At 28.5% G+C, this 20654-nt stretch overlaps 1 protein-coding gene across 4 annotated transcripts; it reads left to right on the forward strand.

Annotated features, from left to right (window-relative positions):
* The first annotated feature begins 12254 nt into the window (after positions 1–12254).
* Positions 12255–19032, forward strand: LOC115724741 (THO complex subunit 1-like). 4 transcript variants are annotated; one of them, XM_030654080.2, is made up of 9 exons: positions 12255–13151; positions 13262–13344; positions 13828–13894; positions 14482–14553; positions 14723–14773; positions 14964–15023; positions 15128–15277; positions 15389–15428; positions 18449–19032. In XM_030654080.2, exons 5-9 carry the CDS (start codon positions 14723–14725, stop codon positions 18523–18525), a joined length of 378 nt encoding a protein of 125 aa, XP_030509940.1. In that variant the 5' UTR covers positions 12255–13151; positions 13262–13344; positions 13828–13894; positions 14482–14553; the 3' UTR covers positions 18526–19032. The 4 variants fall into 4 exon arrangements, 2 of the variants coding, with proteins under 2 accessions (XP_030509940.1, XP_030509935.2); XM_030654075.2 differs by lacking the exons at positions 12255–13151; positions 13262–13344 and adding an exon at positions 13368–13543; XR_009688409.1 differs by lacking the exon at positions 18449–19032 and having other exon boundaries at positions 12261–13151; positions 14951–15277; positions 15389–15455.
* The last annotated feature ends 1622 nt before the right edge of the window (positions 19033–20654 follow it).

The following is a 20654-nucleotide window of genomic DNA, read 5'->3' on the forward strand; positions in this document are numbered from 1 at the left end:
TCCTGAGTTGAGCCCAAGCATATCAGGATTTAGATTCTTTTAATCTTAAGATCAACTACTGATATTGACTTGGAAAGATATGTATAACGGTAAGTTTGTAATATCTTAACTTAGTTGCAATATCGGTCCAGTCCAATGTATACTCCATACATTCGAAACTAGTATACTTTACTAATGTTCTGGAAAGAACATAACACTTACTCCAAGTGTAAGTACACATCATCGCTGATTATCACATTAGTGTAAATCCAATAACACTGATGAAACAGGGACCAAAACTTTTGATTCATATGATCACAATCACATTTCACTGTGTTGACGATACTGTAATTGTGAATAAACATATGATCTGGATTTAACTGATTTTGTGTGTATGAATGTAATAAACATATTAAACCATTAGCATGTAAAATTCATGCAAACATCAATCACTTCAAATTTCTTATATTGATAACTAATCAGATTGTAAAGAGTTTTATTTATGGCATAAAACCCAACAAACTCCCACTTGCACTAATATAAAACAAACTGTGCAAATAGGTCAATCTGATGTCTTGATCTTTAGATCAAGTGTAGTATATTTGAATCCACCCAAACTTCTGGAAACTAGTTCATAAATACTCTTATGAAACATCCTTTACTATATGCTTTACTCATCAAGGGATACTGAAATCTTTACTGTTTTAAAAGTACTTCTGAATTAACAGAAGACATATCTCTCATATTTTAAAATATGTAATTGAGATAATACAGTGTAGACTTTTCTTCAGTGATATAACTTTCTGGTATTTTCGAATAGACGAAGTTATAGTTCTTTTCTGGTAGAGCTTGAATTATTATACAATAATTCCTCCACCCCCAAAGTAAGCACCATCTTATAGATTTTGAAATTAGATGGTGAGATACAAAGACAACTGATACACAGTTCCTTAATATCTGACATATAGATCACTTTCATAAATCCCTCTTGAATATCTTCTAATGTTCCCTATTTGATTACATCTCAGATAGCTCCCACTCAATAGCAGATGTCTGGTTAAATAATACTTTTAACCTCTGATTGTTTAGAGAGTTACCTAGTTGTGACTTTTGTATTAGTCTGAAACTTTAAGTCAAGACTAAGTCATCAACATAGCAGACTAGTATTTGAAGTGAAAAATACATGCCAGAGATAAAGTAATCAAAATTAAGATACCATCAAATTTTATGAGGATTAAGAATTCTAAGTTCAAGTCATTCGAATGGACTGAACTAGAGTTCTTTATCTTATTCTCATAATTCTGATAAGCTATACCTATCCATGTGAATGGTTAGATTTGCTTTTCAGTAGTGTTCTTAAGTACCTATCACAAGTGTCAACCTAATGAAGATGGGTATAGAATTTTAAAATTCTCCCACTCAATTAAGGTAGTGTGAAACTTTGACAAAGAACTTTCAAAGGTATCAAACTTTTACTTACAACAGTAAAATCGAAATGGAACATACAATCAAGATCAAGAATTTATATTGACAATAGCTGACTCATTATATTACTTCTATGTTTAAACAAGATATGTGTTTCATAGGGAATTGTGGAATAGACTCCACCCCTAAGAATATACATATAGGGTACTTGTGGATAACCTCCACCCCTAAGTATATAGAGATTATGATCCACCCCTAAAGGTTGTAAAGATCATGATTCTCTTAGTGTGATAGAGTTTATGTGGAGTTGAATACTATCCAGAGTTCATTAGATATAAAAGATTGTTGAACTGCATAGTTTTCTTAACTTTTCTCCACCCCTATCAGATCATAAGATCCTTTTATTAAACAAATTCTTAATAATTGTATGAGAATTAACAATTATTGATAAACATAGAAATAATTTCTAGTGTTTATATAATATAACTCTATGAAGAGTTGTAAATATTATAGAATTTGCATCAATAATAAAAACACTTACACATACAAACATACAAATATAATGTGGTAATAATTGATGAAGACAAAATAAATGAAGCTCAATCTCATAATTTGCAATAGTGAATTTCGAAAAAAAAATAAAACTTTATTAATAAAAAAAAATGTATTGCAACAATATGAGAGAAACAGGGATAAATATCCCTAACTAAAATTTGAAATCCAAATTGTCTTAAAATAAAACAATTAATTCAAAAATTGAAGAGCTTCATCTTCATCTGGACGATTTCACCCTTGGTCCAGCTTTCTGATTCAACTCAATTGAGTTCAAGTAGCTTGGCTTATAAGAAGAAGAAAACAAACAAACAAAGTTAGTCCAGAATCATAAATCCAATTAGATAATAATTCACTAAAACTCTTAAAGTTTATAAATGGAAATACCTTGTTTCTTTGCAAGAAGTTTAGGACACTGGGGTTTCCAATGACCTTTTTCATTGCAGTGGAAACACTTTCCTTTAAGTGTAGCATCACCATAAGGAGCAGCCTTTTTCAGGGCTTTTGTTCGCTTCATGGTGTTCTTCCACTTCTTCTTCGATTTGGGCTTTGAAGCAGAGGCAACATTTGCTTCAGGTTTTATCGTCCCATTACCATTACCAGGATTATGAGGTTTACTCCCTTTCTTCTTGGGTCCTCCAATCAAATTTTCATAAGTTTGAAGGTCATTGACTAATTCATGAAAGTCAATTTCCTTCTTATTCATGACATAATTTGATGTGTATGGTAGAAATGCTGGAGTCAGGCTATTCAAGATAAGACTAACTTGAGTAGCACTGTCCATTTCAGCACCATGATCCTGGGCTTCTTGGAAATAACTGGACATGAGGAGAGCATGATCACGCACGTTTTGATGAGGTTCCATCCGTGCATTGATGTACTTCTTAGTCGCGTCAAAGCGTGACTGAAGTGATGCCTTACCGAATAGCTCATTTAACTTCGTCATAACTTCAGCAGCCTTCTCAGTTTTAGAAAACCGAGTTTTGAGGGTGTCAACCATGCTAGAAAGCATAAAGTATAGAGCTTTGTCATTTGCTCTCTGCCAACGCTCATACTTTTCTTTCACAGCTTTGGATGCATTGTCCCCAGGCACTTCAGGTGACGGCTCAGTTAAAACAAACAAGGCACTTTCTCCTATGAGAGCAATATTAATGTTCTCATTCCATTTATTAAAGTTAGATCCATTCAGCTTATTTTCAGTCAACAGTGATAACATGTGATTCATTTTGACAAAACAGGATACTACAAAATAATAGAAATCAACAAATAGAAATTAATAATGGTTTAACACACAAAATCAATTCAGAAATTATAAGCACATAGCAAGTAGGGATGATATGAGAAAATACCAAAAAAAAAATCAATCCTAAATAATTTCCAAGGGTTTCAACAAACTGATATCAGTGTCCCGTTTAGGCGAGAGTCAAAGCTACCATCCATTGAATAGAGTTGTCAGCTCATCTAAAATGTTAAACATTCTAGCAACCTTTTATTCGATCAAGATCAGAATCCAGCTTGTCCCGTTTAGGCGAGAGTCAAGGCTATTCTATCTCATGAGCTTCTACCATTGTTTCGCAATTTGCAAGTCAAATATGGTCGCCACCATTAGGGTGATCTATACCATATAAAACACTTACAAACCACTTATCACGCGAGATTAAACGGTGCGAAATTGCTAATGAACGTTCCTCCATTAGGGAGGATTACTCACTAAAACAAACGCGGTGTAAAACCCACAATGGAGATCGAATATCTTAATAATAATAAAGCTCATTGTTTAAAATGTATTTTCTTTATTATTCTAATAAATAAATCTCATTAAATTCTAAATTAAGAATTAAAATTCAAAAATAAGAATTTAATATAATATTTATAAAATTATACTTAGATGGTGATTGAAATAAAATAAATTATTTCCATCTTAGTAATAATCTTAAATATAAATATTAAGGAAATTAATTTAAGTTGAATTAAATAAATAATTAGCAACTTAAAAATTTCCTTTGAGAATATATTTATTGGGTTCGAAAATTTAAAGTATATAAAAATATACAATTTTCGAAAAAATAATAAAAAAATAGAAAAGAAATACTTCAAGCAAAAATATCACCTATCTAGATATTCTTTTGACTAGTTAATTCAATTTCTAATAATATATATATATATATATATTTTAAATTCATTTATTTTAAATTAATCAATTAAATGAAAAAAAATCATTGATTGTAGTTGGCCCAAGAATTAATTAAAATAAATAATTAATTTACAACTCAATCTATTTTTCAAAATTAAAAAAAATTCGAAAATATTGTATAATTAAAATGCAAATTTCGAAATTGATTAATAAAATAAAGAAAAATATATATATTGAAAATTATTTAAATTTAAGTTGAAAAATTAAATTTCAACCTAAAAATAATTTTCTATTTAATTAAGTGTCATGAAAAATCAATAAATATTTAAGTATCATGATGAAAATCAACTTAGATATTTAGATTTTTTAACTTAATTAAATGTATTAAATTCAAGAAATAATAATTAAGTGTAGAGAAGACTTAATTATTAATTTCTATTTAATACTAGGAAAAATATACTTAATAAAATTGTACCAAAATTAATTATTTAAATAATTAATTTCACAAAGTATGATTTTCCTATTTAAATATTAGAAATAATAAGTAGTCTAGAAATTACTATCTAGAAAATATCTTATTTGACTAAGTATCTTTTCAAAAATTTGAAAAATATCTAATTTAAGTTAGATAGAAAAAATCTAAAACTTAAATAATTTCAAATTTAGATTTAATTAAATATCAAAAATTAAGTTGTAACCACTTAATTTGAAGATATCTTTTTAAAGTTAATATTTGAAAAGATATTAACCAAAAAATACCTAAAATATTCTATTTTAAGTTAATATTTGAAATGATATTAACTTAAAAAATATCTTAAGAATCTTTAATAACTAATGCCTAAGATTCCTCAACTTGATTTAAAATTTAAATCAAATATTCAAATTTAAGTTAGATAAGAAAAATCAGTTGATACAACTAATTTATAACTTAAATAGGAATATTTAATTAAATAAGCTCCAGAAAGAATCTTAGTTAGTTAAAATTCTATATTTAATTAAATACAAGAAAAATACAAATAGTTTATCTAGAAATAATATCTAAACTAAAAGTGTTTTTCTTAAAATTAACTTTAAAATATTAAAATGAAAATAAATTTCATATATTTTAAAAGTTAATTATGTTGCTAATTCAATTTTATTAGGTCAAACTAATATAATTAACCTAGTACAGTTGTTCAAATCAGGCAAATGGGCCTTCACAATTGGGGTAGTTCATGTGAGGGGGTGCTGGGTTCAGTATGTCGTACCCACTTCTATGGCTCCCAACTCTCACACAAGGCCCAAAAGAGAGGAATTTAACCTTAAAATGAATAACTGTTATTAATTGAATAGGTCCAATAACTAAATGGACCTAAATAAAATCTATCATGGTGTGACATTTTATTTAGCAACAACCTATATGCATCTATATAATAAAATAAACATATAGGCTCACACAGGCACACTTTGGATGGATCCTATCATGTTGCTAGGTCATACACAGATGAAAGAAGATTGTAAAATTTACCTGTTACAAATTATTAACTTGACCAAGGGAGCCATCAGATCATTAGATCTGGCAAAAAGTAACCATGGCTATTTGCAATCAAGTAATAATAGGTTTTGAAAACTTACACACAAGCTAAAACCACATACTCCTGCAACAAGGTTAGCTGGATAGTTGGAAGTAGGATTTATTTAATTTTAAATAAATAATTTCGAAAAATAATTAAAAAATATTTTAATTTTCGAAAAATAAAATAAAATAAAAAAAATGTTTTAATTTCGAAAATAATAGTTTAAATTTCGAAATTAAAAAAAAATATTTAAAATTAAACCTACTTTTTGAAAAATTAGGTTTCAACCAACCTAAATATCATTTCAAAAATTTGCTAACTACTTTTAAAAATTAAATGTTATTTTAAAAATTAAAATTAAATAAAAAATTAGAAAAGATAAATAAAATATCTTTTCAGATTTTAAATTTAATTTAAATAAATAAAATAACAAAATTTAAAAGTTAGCAAAATATCTTATATCTATTTAAAATTACATGATTATAAATATCTTATTTAAATTTAAATAAGGTCAAAATATCTAAAAAGATTTGATTTTAAAAAAAATCTTAAGAGATAAGATATTATTAAAAAAATATCTTAAAAGATAAGATATTTTAAAATATCTTAAAAGATATTATAAATATCTTATAAAATCTGACCTTAAATTTAAAAAAAAATATAATCAAATTTAAAATAAGATAGATTTTTAAGCAAGAAGATAAATACTAATTCTATTCAAATTCAAATTGCACTAATATCTTGAATTAAATAAAAAAAAATTAAATTAATTCAAAAAGATAATTAGAATTGAATTAGGTATAGTAATAGTATATATACAAAACCATACAAAAAATTGGAAGTTAATTCCATGAAAAAGTATGAAAAATTGAAGAAAAAAGAAAAAATTCGAAACTGTACGGACAGTTCTACGATCGCAGGAAAATATCAAGACAAATTTCGATTTTGTCAAATCTTCAAAAAATCATAACTAATTCAAATAAAATCCAAATTGAGTTCTGTAAAAGGCTAACTTGCTTAATTTTTTCCATAATATCCAATAAAAATAATTCCAGAAACGAAATCACAATTATTGTTCACGAAAATTTCACAAACATCAATCAATCATCAAATAACACTCAATACAACATGATACCATCCAAAAAACATACAAACAATCGTATTAAAGTCCAAATTTCATGTAAGTAAATCAATTACCATGGCTCTGAGGCCAGTTGTTGGAAATTATTTTACCAGGATCTTAGATCTACTCACAAGTATGTTTATTAACATCCTAAATATGAACTTTCTAAAACGATAAAATAAACACATATAAAGTAAAGAAGACCTTACATTGATGCAGCGGAATAAATGTCTCCTTCCACTCAGATCTCTAACCCTTGATTCCTTTCTGTAGCAGAGTATAATCAAGATCTGAGCCCGAATGTCCTTCTTCTTCAAGTTTTGATCCTTCACAGTCTTCCAATCTATGATTGAGTTACTGCTTGCTGTGTGTGGGCACTTACTCTTTCACTAGGGTCACGAAAAAGATGAAGGGAAAAGAGAGAGAGGTATTTCGGCCAAGGATAGAAAGTGGGGAAGGCTCAGTTTTTCTGAAGAGAGAAATTTCTGTCAGAAAGCTAATGAAAGCATGTTTTGTGACTGAGCCATCACTTTCTATTTATAGGCAACTACTAGGTTTAGGTTAGGATTTATTTGGCATTAAACTAATGAAAATATTAATTTGAAAAATCTATTTAAGTGGCCGGCCATATGGTGTTATTGGGCCTCACTTAATTTTGCAATTTTATCAAATTTTATCTCTATTTTCTCAAAAATGCCAATTTTCCAATTCTAACCTTTTAAATGCCAAAACTAATTATTTAATAACTAAAATAGATTATTAAATAATATCGTCATTTAATTTAATTATTAATTAGACATGAAAAGTCCATTAATAAATAAATAAACCTAGAAACTCTTTTCTTTACAATTTTACCCCTAAATAGTGAAAATTCATAAAATTAGACATAGTCTAACTTTAGAATTATAATTGATCAATCACGAATCAATTAATGAGTCTTACAAGTAGAATGTTCTCAACTAGAATGGGGACCATGGATCTATATGCTGAGCTTCCCATAAGTGAACCAAATTTACCAAGTAAATCCCTACTTATTAATTCTTCGTTGAATCCACTCTTAGAACTTAGAATTGCACTCTCAGACTTATATAGAGCATATTGTATGTTTCACGATACCAATATACTATCTCATTTAACCATTGTTATAATCTTATTGTGATTTAAAGATCCTCTATATAGATGATCTACATCGAGATGGGATTTCTTTACCGTTCTCACCCCTCAATGTATTTTGCCCCTTAAAACACTTAGCTACCTGTAAATGGTGTTTAGTGATCTAATAATTAGTCAGTTAAACAAGAGCTCATCCATTTACTTCTATTTGCTAAGCTCGAAGGGAATCATCACTTAACTTCTATACACCAGTAGAAGCTATAGATTCCATATATATATTCAGCACTTTCACTCAATCATACTATCATGTTCCCAAAATATACGTATCACCCTGACCCAAAAGTAGGCTTAACTAATAAATCAAAGAACATGAATAGCACTCCTGAGTTGAGCCCAAGCATATCAGGATTTAGATTCTTTTAATCTTAAGATCAACTACTGATATTGACTTGGAAAGATATGTATAACGGTAAGTTTGTAATATCTTAACTTAGTTGCAATATCGGTCCAGTCCAATGTATACTCCATACATTCGAAACTAGTATACTTTACTAATGTCCTGGAAAGAACATAACACTTACTCCAAGTGTAAGTACACATCATCGCTGATTATCACATTAGTGTAAATCCAATAACACTGATGAAACAGGGACCAAAACTTTTGATTCATATGATCACAATCACATTCCACTGTGTTGACGATACTGTAATTGTGAATAAACATATGATCTGGATTTAACTGATTTTGTGTGTATGAATGTAATAAACATATTAAACCATTAGCATGTAAAATTCATGCAAACATCAATCACTTCAAATTTCTTATATTGATAACTAATCAGATTGTAAAGAGTTTTATTTAGGGCATAAAACCCAACAATATATATGTATCATAAAATTATATAATGAGAGAAATTAACTAATAAAATAAACATACATATTGAGTTGTTTCATGAAATTTGAGATGCCAAGTTGATGAGGATTGTTATTATTAGGATAAGTATTAGAGTCTTTAAATATGTGTTTCATAGTATCCCCAACAGGTTCCTTATCATAAAAAATAGTTCCTTTAAGAATAATGGTACTTATTAAATCATAATCTTATGATATTGGCAATAATTGAAAGTTCAATTGCATCCAATTATTATGACTTATTAAATCATTATCTTCATGATATAATTCTTCAATTAAACCACCAACATCCTCATCAATAATTACTTCATTATTTTCCTTATTATCCCATGATGGAAATTTGAAGTTTAATAATTATTTTTGAAATTCTTCCATATTCATCATACTGTTAATATACAGATTTATCTATTTATATACGCATGCTTATTATTGATTTTATTTATAACATAGAGTAATTAGCAAATTCCTAATATACATGATTTGTCTATTTATATACGTAGGCTTATTATTTCTAATTAGTTTTTTAAAAAAATTATGTTATCTTTTTTTTTTTTGACAAAAAAAAAAGATTATTATTTTTGACTGTTAATTGGATTTGCCACTATATATGCACATGTACATGTATCATATTTTGATTGGTCCAAATAATTTTAATAATTTAAATATTACAAAAAATTGTTTTAAAATTAAAAATAAATAAAATAAAATAAGTTATTTCTCTTTTTCTTGGATCTCTGGTTCATCCACCATTACTATCCATGATGACCAGCATCCACAATCTATTACTTTAATCCAAATCAACACAAAAAAAAATTAGAAAACAATTCCATTTTCATATCTAACCTAAAAAACCCAAATCAAATAAATAAAACTCCAATCCCTCATCTACCTTCCTCTAGCACCGGCAAAGCCCCCACCTTGCGATTAGATCTCTTCCTCGAAGATTGCAGATGGTAGGGGACGATTAGTATTGTAGTGTCGTGCTTTGGTTTATCGCATAGAGAAAGAGTGAAATCAGATTGGTGAGAGAGAAGGGGTTCATCCATGGATTTGGCTTTTAGGATATTTTTTTTTGTTTCTTTTTTATTTATTTATTTAAAAATAAATTTTTATATTGTTTAAATTAGGAAAATTTGCGATAAAAGTCCTCAAAATGTTCACTTTGTTATAGATTAGTCCCAAGCTCGAAAAATAGCGGTGATAATCCTCAAGCTCATGATTTTTATTTGTCCGTTAGTCCCAATTTTAACTGAGCCGTTTATTTTTTAAAAATTGACATGTGTCAAAATATTATTGGTCCAAATTATTATTTTAATTTTAAAAATAAAAATAAATAAATAAATAAATTATTTAAAAAAAAAATCTTTTTTCTTTTTCTTTTTTTGTTCTTTTTCTTTCTTTTCTTCTTCTCCGTCTTCTTCTTCTTCTCACTCTGCCAGAAAACCTACCAACCCCCAACCCTTTCTCTTGGCGTGGAGAAACCCACCAACCCCCAACCTATCTTCAGACCGGTTCCATTGATCCGTTCTACCATGGTGGAATGATCTTCTCCTACCTCGCCGCTCTGCCCGTAGAGCATCGCCATCTCGAGCACCAGCAGCACACCAAGGAACACGACCATTGATTCATTCCTCAGGTTTGGGCTTTCTCTTTTTTTACTATCAATTCATTATTTGGATGTCTGAATTGGGAAGATTCCATTTTGTTTAGTTTTGTTCGTTTTTAGGGTTTAAGTTTTACTTTATGTGATTTGGAATTTTTTTTTGAACTGATGAGATATTCAACTGAGGAGATTTTTCTGCGTTCATTTCAAGCTTGAAGGACCGAGAATGGCCGACATCAGGTTTGGGTGTGGTTGTTCGACGAGAGAGAGAGAGAGAGAGAGAGAGAGAGAGAGAGAGAGAGAGAGAGAGAGAGAGAGAGAGAGAGAGAGAGAGAGAGAGAGAGAGAGAGAGAGAGAGAGAGAGAGAGAGAGAGAGAGAGAGAGGGTGGGCTAACGAGATCGGTCAGAAGGGAAAATTGGATTTTGGGACCTGGGGATTATGAAATTTTGGTCTGGTACAAGTTGGTGTTACAGGTTTGTTGTTGGTAGAAAGAAACCCCAAAATAGGTGGGTGACGGCTGGAATGTTATGAGTTTTTTAGGTATGGGATTCAATCGATTCGGGCCATGGTGGTTGTGGAGGTGCGTAGAAGGAAGAAGACGAAGGGAAAAGAGAAGAGAAAGGGTCGGGGTAATTTCAGGGTATTGAAAAGAAGAAAGGAAGAAGATGACTAAGAAAAAATAAATAAAATAAAAGAAATTTATAATTTTAAACTATTTTTTAGTTTTTATTTTATTTTAATTATTTTTAATTAAAATTATTATTTGGACCAATAAGGCTTCAACAAGTGGCACTCTTGAATAAATTAACGAAGCAGTTAAATTTAGGACTAACGGACTTACGAAGGGTGCGACCTTGAGGACTATTGCTGATATTTCTCGAGCTCAAGAACTAATCTGTAACAAAGTGACATCTTGAAGACTTTTGCCGCAAATTTTCCTTTAAATTATTGAAATTGTTAAGGCCAATGAAAACACGTGTACATATCGGTAAACTCAATTGGTATTTAATGGCCAAATTTAACGATGCAGAATTAAAAATAAGAGGGTCTTACAAAAAAAAAAAAGTTAAGTGTGTAACAATTAAAAATAGGGAAATTCTACCATGTACCTCTTTAAAATAGATATATTGATGCACCCCTATCTGTTTTAGCATCCGAAATAATTTTTTATTCAAAGTTTTTCTCATGGTCATGTACGTTATAGTTATTTAAGACATCTTGCAAAATTTTAAGAAATTTGAAAAAGTTTAACACGCCGCAAAACTATGTTCAAACAGTGTATTGCACGCGTGACTATTTTATTTTATATGCGTGTAAAATCAACTGTTTGAACATTGTTCTCTATATTGTAAATTATTCTGAATTTCTCAAAATTGTATAGCATATCTTAAATAGCTATAATATACATGAATATGAAAAAAAATTAGATTAAATAATTTTTCTGAATGTCGAAATAAATTTAGGGTGCATCAATACATCCCTTTTAAGGGGGTGCATTGTAGAATCACCTTTAAAAATATATAGGGATTTAGCCGCAAATTTCTCTATTTTTTCAATTTATGTTCACAATAAATTTTAGCTTATGATTAGTATTTAGTGGCCAATAAAAAATTGAGTTGATGACATTATGTTATGAGTGTTGATGTACATTGTCACTAGTAATAATACATATAGAAAATTCTCATACCACATCGTCAAGGTTACAAATTTTAAAAGAGAATCTCAAGTATAAAGGGTGACTTTTGTAATTCCCAATATGAAAAGGAATAATATATATTTTTTTGAATGGAAAAGTATTTCATTAGATAAAAAAGAAAATAAAACTCATCATTCTCTTCTAAAAGACATGAGTGGTAAAAGCTTGTTGTCGATGAATAACAGTGATATAAGTTGTGTCAATATAATTAGTGAATATCTCTTCCACTGTGTTTATACTGTCTGAAACAAAATTATAATTATAATTAGTGATTTAAGTCTTGTGTTAATATAGTTTTCGGCGACATATTTTTGTCCAGTGCCTTGTACTATTCAACTATTTTAAGGTAATAGCAATTTTTGCAATGATCTATTTCAGTTCTTATATGCACTTAGTAGTAGACACTAACTCTCATTTGTCACTAAGCCCCAGGTAAAAGTGAAAAAGATTTGCCCTCAGAGAGTATGGTAAGTACTATAATGCATTTGTTTTAGCAAGTTGTACAAGCATTTATTTTTTGTTCAGTTCATTTTGTTCATGCTGCATCGAAGAAAGAAAATGAGTTAAATTGAGAGTTTTGTGTCATTAATAGTAGTCATCTTAATATTTTTTTACTGTACAAGTTATGTATCTCCACTCCACCCCGCTCATTGCACAAATATTGCAAAAATACAATTCTTGATATAAAATGATATAACTTTAGTAGCTTCTATTCTTTTTATGAAGCTATCTTAGTGCGCGCTAGGCTAAACGATGATATTTATCACTTATTTTATTTGAGCATGAAGGTTCGATTAGTTTCTTTTCCTTTATAGGAAAGTTTATGCCTATTGAAAGGTCATTTTTATTTGGAGTTTTATGCCTATGAAATACAGATTTATGTGAAGACACAACTGTAAAGATTAATTTTAACAACTTGACGTTGCTTCCAGAAAGAGGAAATAATTAAAATCATACGAGGAGCATGTTAAAAAGCTGCTTGAGATGACTCCACCAAAGGGTAAAGATTTTCTTCATAAAGTTGATCGAGCATATAGTCGAACGTGAAAAGAATTGGGTGAGAATGTCTCACATGCCTCATTTTCTCTTGCTTAGACTTTTAGAAAGAAAATTGATTGTTGTTATGAAGCTTAATTTATTTACGAGTTATCTTTTTGTGCTTATTAGGTGTGGTGGAAGCGTGATGGCTGTCCCCCATTTGAAAAACAACCTATAGAGAAGAAAGTTGTCCAAGATGGAGCTAAGAAACGGTATGCCAGTCCACAAATTTCAGTCCTTATCCTATAAAGCACTTGTCTATTTGTTACTAGCTAAGGAGTTTTTTATTTTTATTTTATAATATAATGTATATACAGTACATAGTATATATCCTATCCTATTAAGGCATTCTGTGTTGGAGAGACTCTTTAGCAATTTATTTACAAGTAGTGATCATTTGATTTGAGATGGGTATGTTTTATATGTTGGATTTGGATTTCGCCTAGGCTCTTTTGATTTGTAGGTGACAGAACTGGGGAATAAGCTAAAATTAAAAATGAATATATTCCTAGTCCCTAGCGTTGTGTTTTACTTCTCTGTACTTCTGTATAATTTGTTTTGTCTCCTTATAAGTCATATAAATTGGTTTATTTATTTTTATATCCATCTAAAATTGATAAAGCAGCAACATGGTTCTTGATTATTTTTCTTTCTTTCTTATGTGTTTGAAATATGTTTGTTTATATATTCTTCAGTAGGCCAAGGTGGAGACTTGGAAATAAAGAACTCTCTCAATTATGGAAATGGTCAGATCAGAATCCGGTGTGTTATCTTGCCTTTCTAAAATGATTTTATTAACACTAACATTTGCCAGGATGTGAACTTAATTAACTTTCAAGTAACACTAGAAGTGGAATTATTTCATAATGTCATAACTATCTTTGATGTGTAAAGTTAAATCTTTTCTTTTGTTAATTTAGAAATGAGAATCCTAGCAATATATATAATAACAGTAACATAATTCTCAGTTTTCATTCCTTTAATCTTTTAGGGGAATGAAAAGAAATTCCCTTGTATTTCTAAAAGAGAATATTAATACAAATCATGAGAAAATAATAATTCGGTAATGATAACTTAAATATGCTTGTTTTTTTCCTCTATGTTTTTGTCTCCAATTTTCTTCCACTAACTATAGTAGGATAATTTTGACTACAATTCGTTTTAGAGTTTTGAAAGTAACAAAACCTGTTAGATATTAAGTTTACAAACAGATTTTACTCCTAAGCCCTTGTATTTAACTTAGTACGAAAATTTATATAAACTGAAGTCAATGATTTTTTATTTTATTTTTAGAAACCAATTGTATGTCCATGTTATTTGCTGAACGTTTTGATCATTGGCATTTTCAGAATGCTTCAACGGATCCTCAACGTGTTCAGACTCCTTCCATAGCAGAATACTGGAAACCATTGGCAGAAGATGTGAGCACCTTAAAAATTTTATTTACTTGTTGATGAGCCATTTGACAAACTTTAAACTCGTTTATGTTCTCTCATAAGCATATGTTGGTTATTGGTTTTCATATATCATAATCCGTATCTGGTTAAATCTTCTGGCATTCCTAAATAAAATAAATTCTTCAAATTACAGATGGATCCTGCTGCTGGGATAGAAGCTGAATATCACCATAAAAACAACAGGGTGCGTAATTAACTTTTGTGGTCATTAGTTAGTTTGTTTCAGTGTTAATTATTTTTATTCTATATTATTTAGGACATAGTTTATTCAACACTGCATTAGTTCTAAAGTTGATTGAGTAACATTTCATATTTACTTGTTTACTTTAAAACTGAGTTTGTGCCATCTAATAATGGTCAGTACCGGTATGCAGGTGTATTGCTGGAAAGGTCTACGGTTTTCAACTAGACAGGACTTGGAGGAATTTTCTAAGGTACGACTAGTTTAACAATTGATCACCGACACATCATCATTGTTCAATTAATATCCCACAAGCCTGTGAAAAAAAAAAAAGACCCCATCTGGATTTCATTGCAGTTTACTGACCATGGCGTTGAGGGAGTAGTGCATGTAGAACTTTTACCACCCGATTTTCGTTCCAAATACCAGTCTAAACCAAATGACAGGGCTAAACGTCCAAAAAACGAAGAACCAAAAGGTTCCGCACAGCAAGGGGAAGAAAATCAGGTTTAATTGACCCCCATCTTGTTCTTCCCTTGCTTTCTCTAATAAGTCTTTCTGCATTTGCTGTGTTCTCTCGTTAATGTCTTTTAATTTTGTTTTCTCTCACCGTTATAGATCTCAACTCCTGCGAGTGAAAATGATGAAGGAATCAGAGGTGATCTCGAGACCTCTACAACTAAAATGATCCCTCTTAGTTTTATACATTAGTTATATATAAATATATATTTAAGAAGAAAAAATCAAGAACTCATCATTAATTTTATAAAAAACTAATTGTGAATAATAAATAATAAATTAATAACTAGAAAATAAAAAAGTGTATGAAAAAGAAAATAAAACTCATCAGTTATTTACTAGAATATAACATTCACAATTAGAAAATAATATATATATTTTTTGAATGGAAAAATATTTCATTAGATAAAAAAGAAAAAAAAAACTCATCATTCTCTTCTAAAAGACTGAATAAAAGACATGAGTGGTTAAAGCTTGTCGTCATGAACAACAGTGATATAAGTCTTGTGTCAATATAATTAGTGAATATCTCTTTCACTGTGTCTGTCCTGAAATCATTAGAAGTGTAAATTAAAAAAAATAAAATTATAATTTTTATAGAAGCAATAAAAAGGTACACTTTTTTTGTTAGAATTATAAAAAACTATATGTAATATTACCTTATTGTTTCTCCATATTGGTTTTGTCTCTGCAATATTGTTGCACGGCGATACAATACATTTGTTTTGGGACCTATTTTAGAATTGTGTGAAATATTTACTAAGAAATAAATCTAGTATTTTATTGAATTTCTATTATATAATTTTGTTCTTTTAAAAGAAAATTAAAAAATAAAAAAATTACCTGATTACGCACTAATTAAAAGTTTTATAATACTGCTTCTGCAGAATCGATTGATATTTCCATCTCAGGAGCCTTAAAATAATAAAAATTATTCATCAATAAAATTTCACCTTTTAAATTAAGTGTTTCAAGTAAAGCTTAATAATAAATGCAAGAGAATGCAATTTCAACTTTTGTTATATTATGTAGTATTAGGCATTAGTAACATGTACTGCATGTTTGCTTAAAATTGTATGAGAGTTGTTAACCTTAATTATTAATTTAAATAATAATAATAAAAAATAAATTTAATACAATTCTTATATTTTTTTTAAATATATAAAAATATGGTTTTAAATTTATTTATAAAAAATTGTATCTGACTAATTAATTTTATTAAATAATAAATTAAGTAAATAACTACAAAAAATTTGATATAAAGTATGATTAATTATTTGAATTAACATCTAATTTAAATTTAAATTAAGATTTATTTATAAAAAAATTATTATCTAATTTTGTTGATACTTTTAAATAATTATCTAAATTATATTTTAATAAATAAATTAAATTTAGTCTTAATTTTTTAAAAAATAAATAATTAATTGATGGATTTAACTGTATTAGTTTTAACCGATTAACGAAAAATTAAAAAATCGTTAAACTAACAATTTTCATTAAATATTCACATTTAATATAAGGCAAATATAATATAATAGAGATAAGTTTAAATAATAATAATAATAATAATAATAATAATAATAATAATACATTTTTAGATATATGCGTTTAAATTTGAATCACAAGATTAAATATTTTTAGACATGTATAGTAAATTTAAATTTGAATCACAATGTTTAAATTAAGAGCAATTACATAAGCACATTTAAGAGTTTTGGGGCTGAACCCTCTCAACTATCATTCCACTTACACTTAATTCTCTAAATTCAAATTTTAGTAGTAAAACCCTCTAAATTATTTAACGGTTAATAAATTTAAAGTGTCATCTATGTTTCACAGTTAACTGCAAACTTGAGATTGAAGGGTAAAGTGTAAGTAAAATGATAATTAGAAGGGTTTAGCCGCTAAAAACTTGCATATTTCATATAATAGAGATATAAAGAAGACATGACAACCAAATAATTAGGGTTTTTAATTCCAAAAATACATCTCACCTGATGTTGTATTGGTGGAAAGGACATTAAAACAGGGGGATCATCTTTATTAATTGTTGGAATTTCAGTCCCATGATCATTACTAGTATGAAACCAAAAAATTAGTACTATAATTAAAAAAAAAAATTGAATTATATATCATAATTATGAGATAACTAATTAATTAAGAAACTTACTTGTTGAGATTTTGAATGGAATTTGAGAGGCCATGTTGAGAATTATGAGGAGGAAGAGGAGATTCTTTAAAGATGTCTTCCATAATACGACCAACATCATTATTTTCAAGAAAACACTTTGATATATCATCTTCTTCAATATTTGATGTTGGGTATTTAAAGTTTAATAAATCTTAATTTTCTATATCTTTAACATTCTTTCCCTTATTATTATTATCATCATAAGAATCATTCATCTTCATCATAATAACTAAATGTATCAAGCAATAATAATATGTTCCAATAATTAAACACAAACTAAATTTGTATGTATTTAATTATCTATCGTAAAGTAAAGAAAGAAAACAAAAAGTTCGAGTATACTAGTAATTACGTTCTTATATATATATATATATATAGACATTATTATCACTTCCTAATTACATTAGAATTTGTATCTATACATGTTTTTTTTTTAAAAAGTTATTTTAAAATTTATTATGTTATCTTCTTTTTATCTTATATGAATTAAAATTATTATCTGAGGTATATGCTTGGAAGTAATTTACAAAATAATGATCATTTGTTTTTTTTTATGGTAAAATTACTTAAATTTTATATTTTTTAACAATTAAACACGTAAACTAATTTTTTAACAGTAAAACTTATCAAACACACATTCAAGTGCTATAATGGACCACCCCGGTATGCTCTCATTTACATGTGTCAAGTTTTTAATAGTCCACTTAATATTAAAATTATTTTACAATATAAAAAATAATTTAAAAATTATCAAAATAAAAAAATATATATCTTATTTATTTTTTTCTTTTCTTTTATTTTTTTCTTTATTTTTTCTTTTTCATCTGAACTAATTAAAAAAACATATATTCTTGACACACTCTCTCTCTCTCTCTCTCTCTCTCTCTCTCTCTCTCTCTCTCTCTCTCTCTCTCTCTCTCTCTCTCCCGATTTCTGATCATCTTCATCTTCTCCATGAAGCGTAGCTAGCTACCGCCATTGCAATATCTTCTCCTTGAAACCCCGCACCAGTCCCTTGGTTCTGACGGAGAAGGCTTCGTGACATTAGTAGCAAGTTCGTAACGACGAAAACTTATCGATGATAAAGGAGAACTTTCTGAATCAGATCTGAAGGTAGAAGAAGATGAAGAGGAAGATGAAGATATATGTTTACGTGTATTTTACCGTAATTCTTTTTTCTTTATTTATTTTTATAAAAATGTAAAGAGTAGAAAGATGTGCAAAAATAAAAACTTATATTTTAAGTATGTGTGGCTTTGCAAGAAACGTTAGTCCCATCTTCTTCTGCTTCTGTAGTGAAGTTACTTTTAGAGTGATACTCCTATTATATTCCTTTACACACACTCATTATGATCTTGGACTCTCAATCTAAACTTAACTATGAATCTCAAGTATGTGCTTTAAAAATTGGAGATTAGAACTTCGTTTTAGAATAGAGTTCCACCTATTTATAGTTATTACATTTAATCCCAATAGATTCTCTAAGAAATTAAATTATATAATCGATCCAATCACGAAATTAAAAAATTGTTTAGTAGATATACATATATATATAATTAAAGTCAAAATTTTATTCTTTTGCATTTGTTATTATAAGCTCTACTTGAAGCAAATAATTCTGAATTTAAAAGATTATTGATGAATAAATTTTGTTTTTTTAAGGCTCCTGAGATGGATCTGTCAATCAATAATGCAGAAGCAGTATTAGAAAACTTTAAAGCAGTGGTGAATTAGGTTATTATTATTTTCTTTATTTATTATTTTTTTTTAAAGAAAAGATTGTTTAAAAGAACAAAATTATATAAAACATAGATTTTTGTAAAGTATTTGATTCATTTGTTAGTAAATTTTTAACACAATTTTATTTTGAACATAGATGCCACAAAGTGATCGGGTTTATTATAACAATGTGTTCCGTCACCTTGCAACAAGCTTGGAGGAAAGACAAAGCCCAAGGTGATAAAAGCAAGAGCAACAGGCATGAGAGAGAGGCCTAATTTGCTTTGAAGAAATTACAGCAATTCCTAGATCAAATGATCTTAATCCTGATATGGTTAGGTTCGATCTCAAGAGTATTATACATGTTTTTTGATTTGTTAGTTAAGCCTACTTTTGAACAGTCGGGGTGATACGTACATTTTGGGAACATGATAGTATAATTGAGTGGGAGCGCTAACATAAATATGGAGTCTATAACTTCTATACGAATTTAGAAGTGAAACGATGATATCCTTCGAGCTTGGCTAAACAGAGATAAATGGTGAAGATCTCATTTCACTTCGCTGAAATATCATTTATACGGAGCTAAGTGTTTTAAGGATAAAATACATTGAAGGTGTAATGGTAACTTAGTGCCTATTCAATGTAGATCATCTATTAGAGGGTCATTGATCAAATTAGTATTATCACAATGGATAACTAATGACGTATCTATATCGTGGAACATATAGAGCGTTCTATATGACTGAGAGTGCAATTCCAAGTTCTAAGTGTGGATTCAATAAGGAATTAATAAGTTAGGGAATTTACTTGGTAAATTCGGTTCCACTTATTGGAAGCTTGGAAATATAGGCTCATGGTCCCCATACTAGTTGAGACCATACTGCTTGTAAGACTCAGTTAATTGATTTTGATTAATCAATTATAATTCTAAAGTTAGACTATGTCTAGTTTATGAATTTTCACTAAGCAAGGGCGAAATTGTAAAGAAAAGAGATTCTAGGTTTATTTATTAATTAAGAGACTTTATATGTCTAATTAATAAATATATTAAATGACAATATTATTTAATAATTAACTTTTAGTTATTAAATAATTAGAATTGACATTTAAATGGTTGAATTTGAAAATTGGCGTTTTTGAGAAAATGAGATGCAGAAATGATAAAACAGCAAAATTGTATAAGTGAGGCCCATTATCCAAAGCCCATGGCCGGCCACACTTAATGGATTTTATCATTTATTTTTTCATTATTTTAATGCCAAATAATTCTAACTTAAACATAGGTGGTTACCTATAAATAGATAGTGATGGCTCTCATTCACACTTAACTTTGTCAAATGAAATTTGAGCCTCCTATGCTTTTCTCTGTAGCCGAACCACTTTCCCTCTTCTTTTCTTCTTCAATTTCGAAATCCTTTAGTGATATAGTAGTGCCCACACACATCAAGT

Source organism: Cannabis sativa, chromosome 6 (genome assembly GCF_029168945.1).
Source record: "Cannabis sativa cultivar Pink pepper isolate KNU-18-1 chromosome 6, ASM2916894v1, whole genome shotgun sequence".
NCBI lineage: Eukaryota > Viridiplantae > Streptophyta > Magnoliopsida > Rosales > Cannabaceae > Cannabis > Cannabis sativa.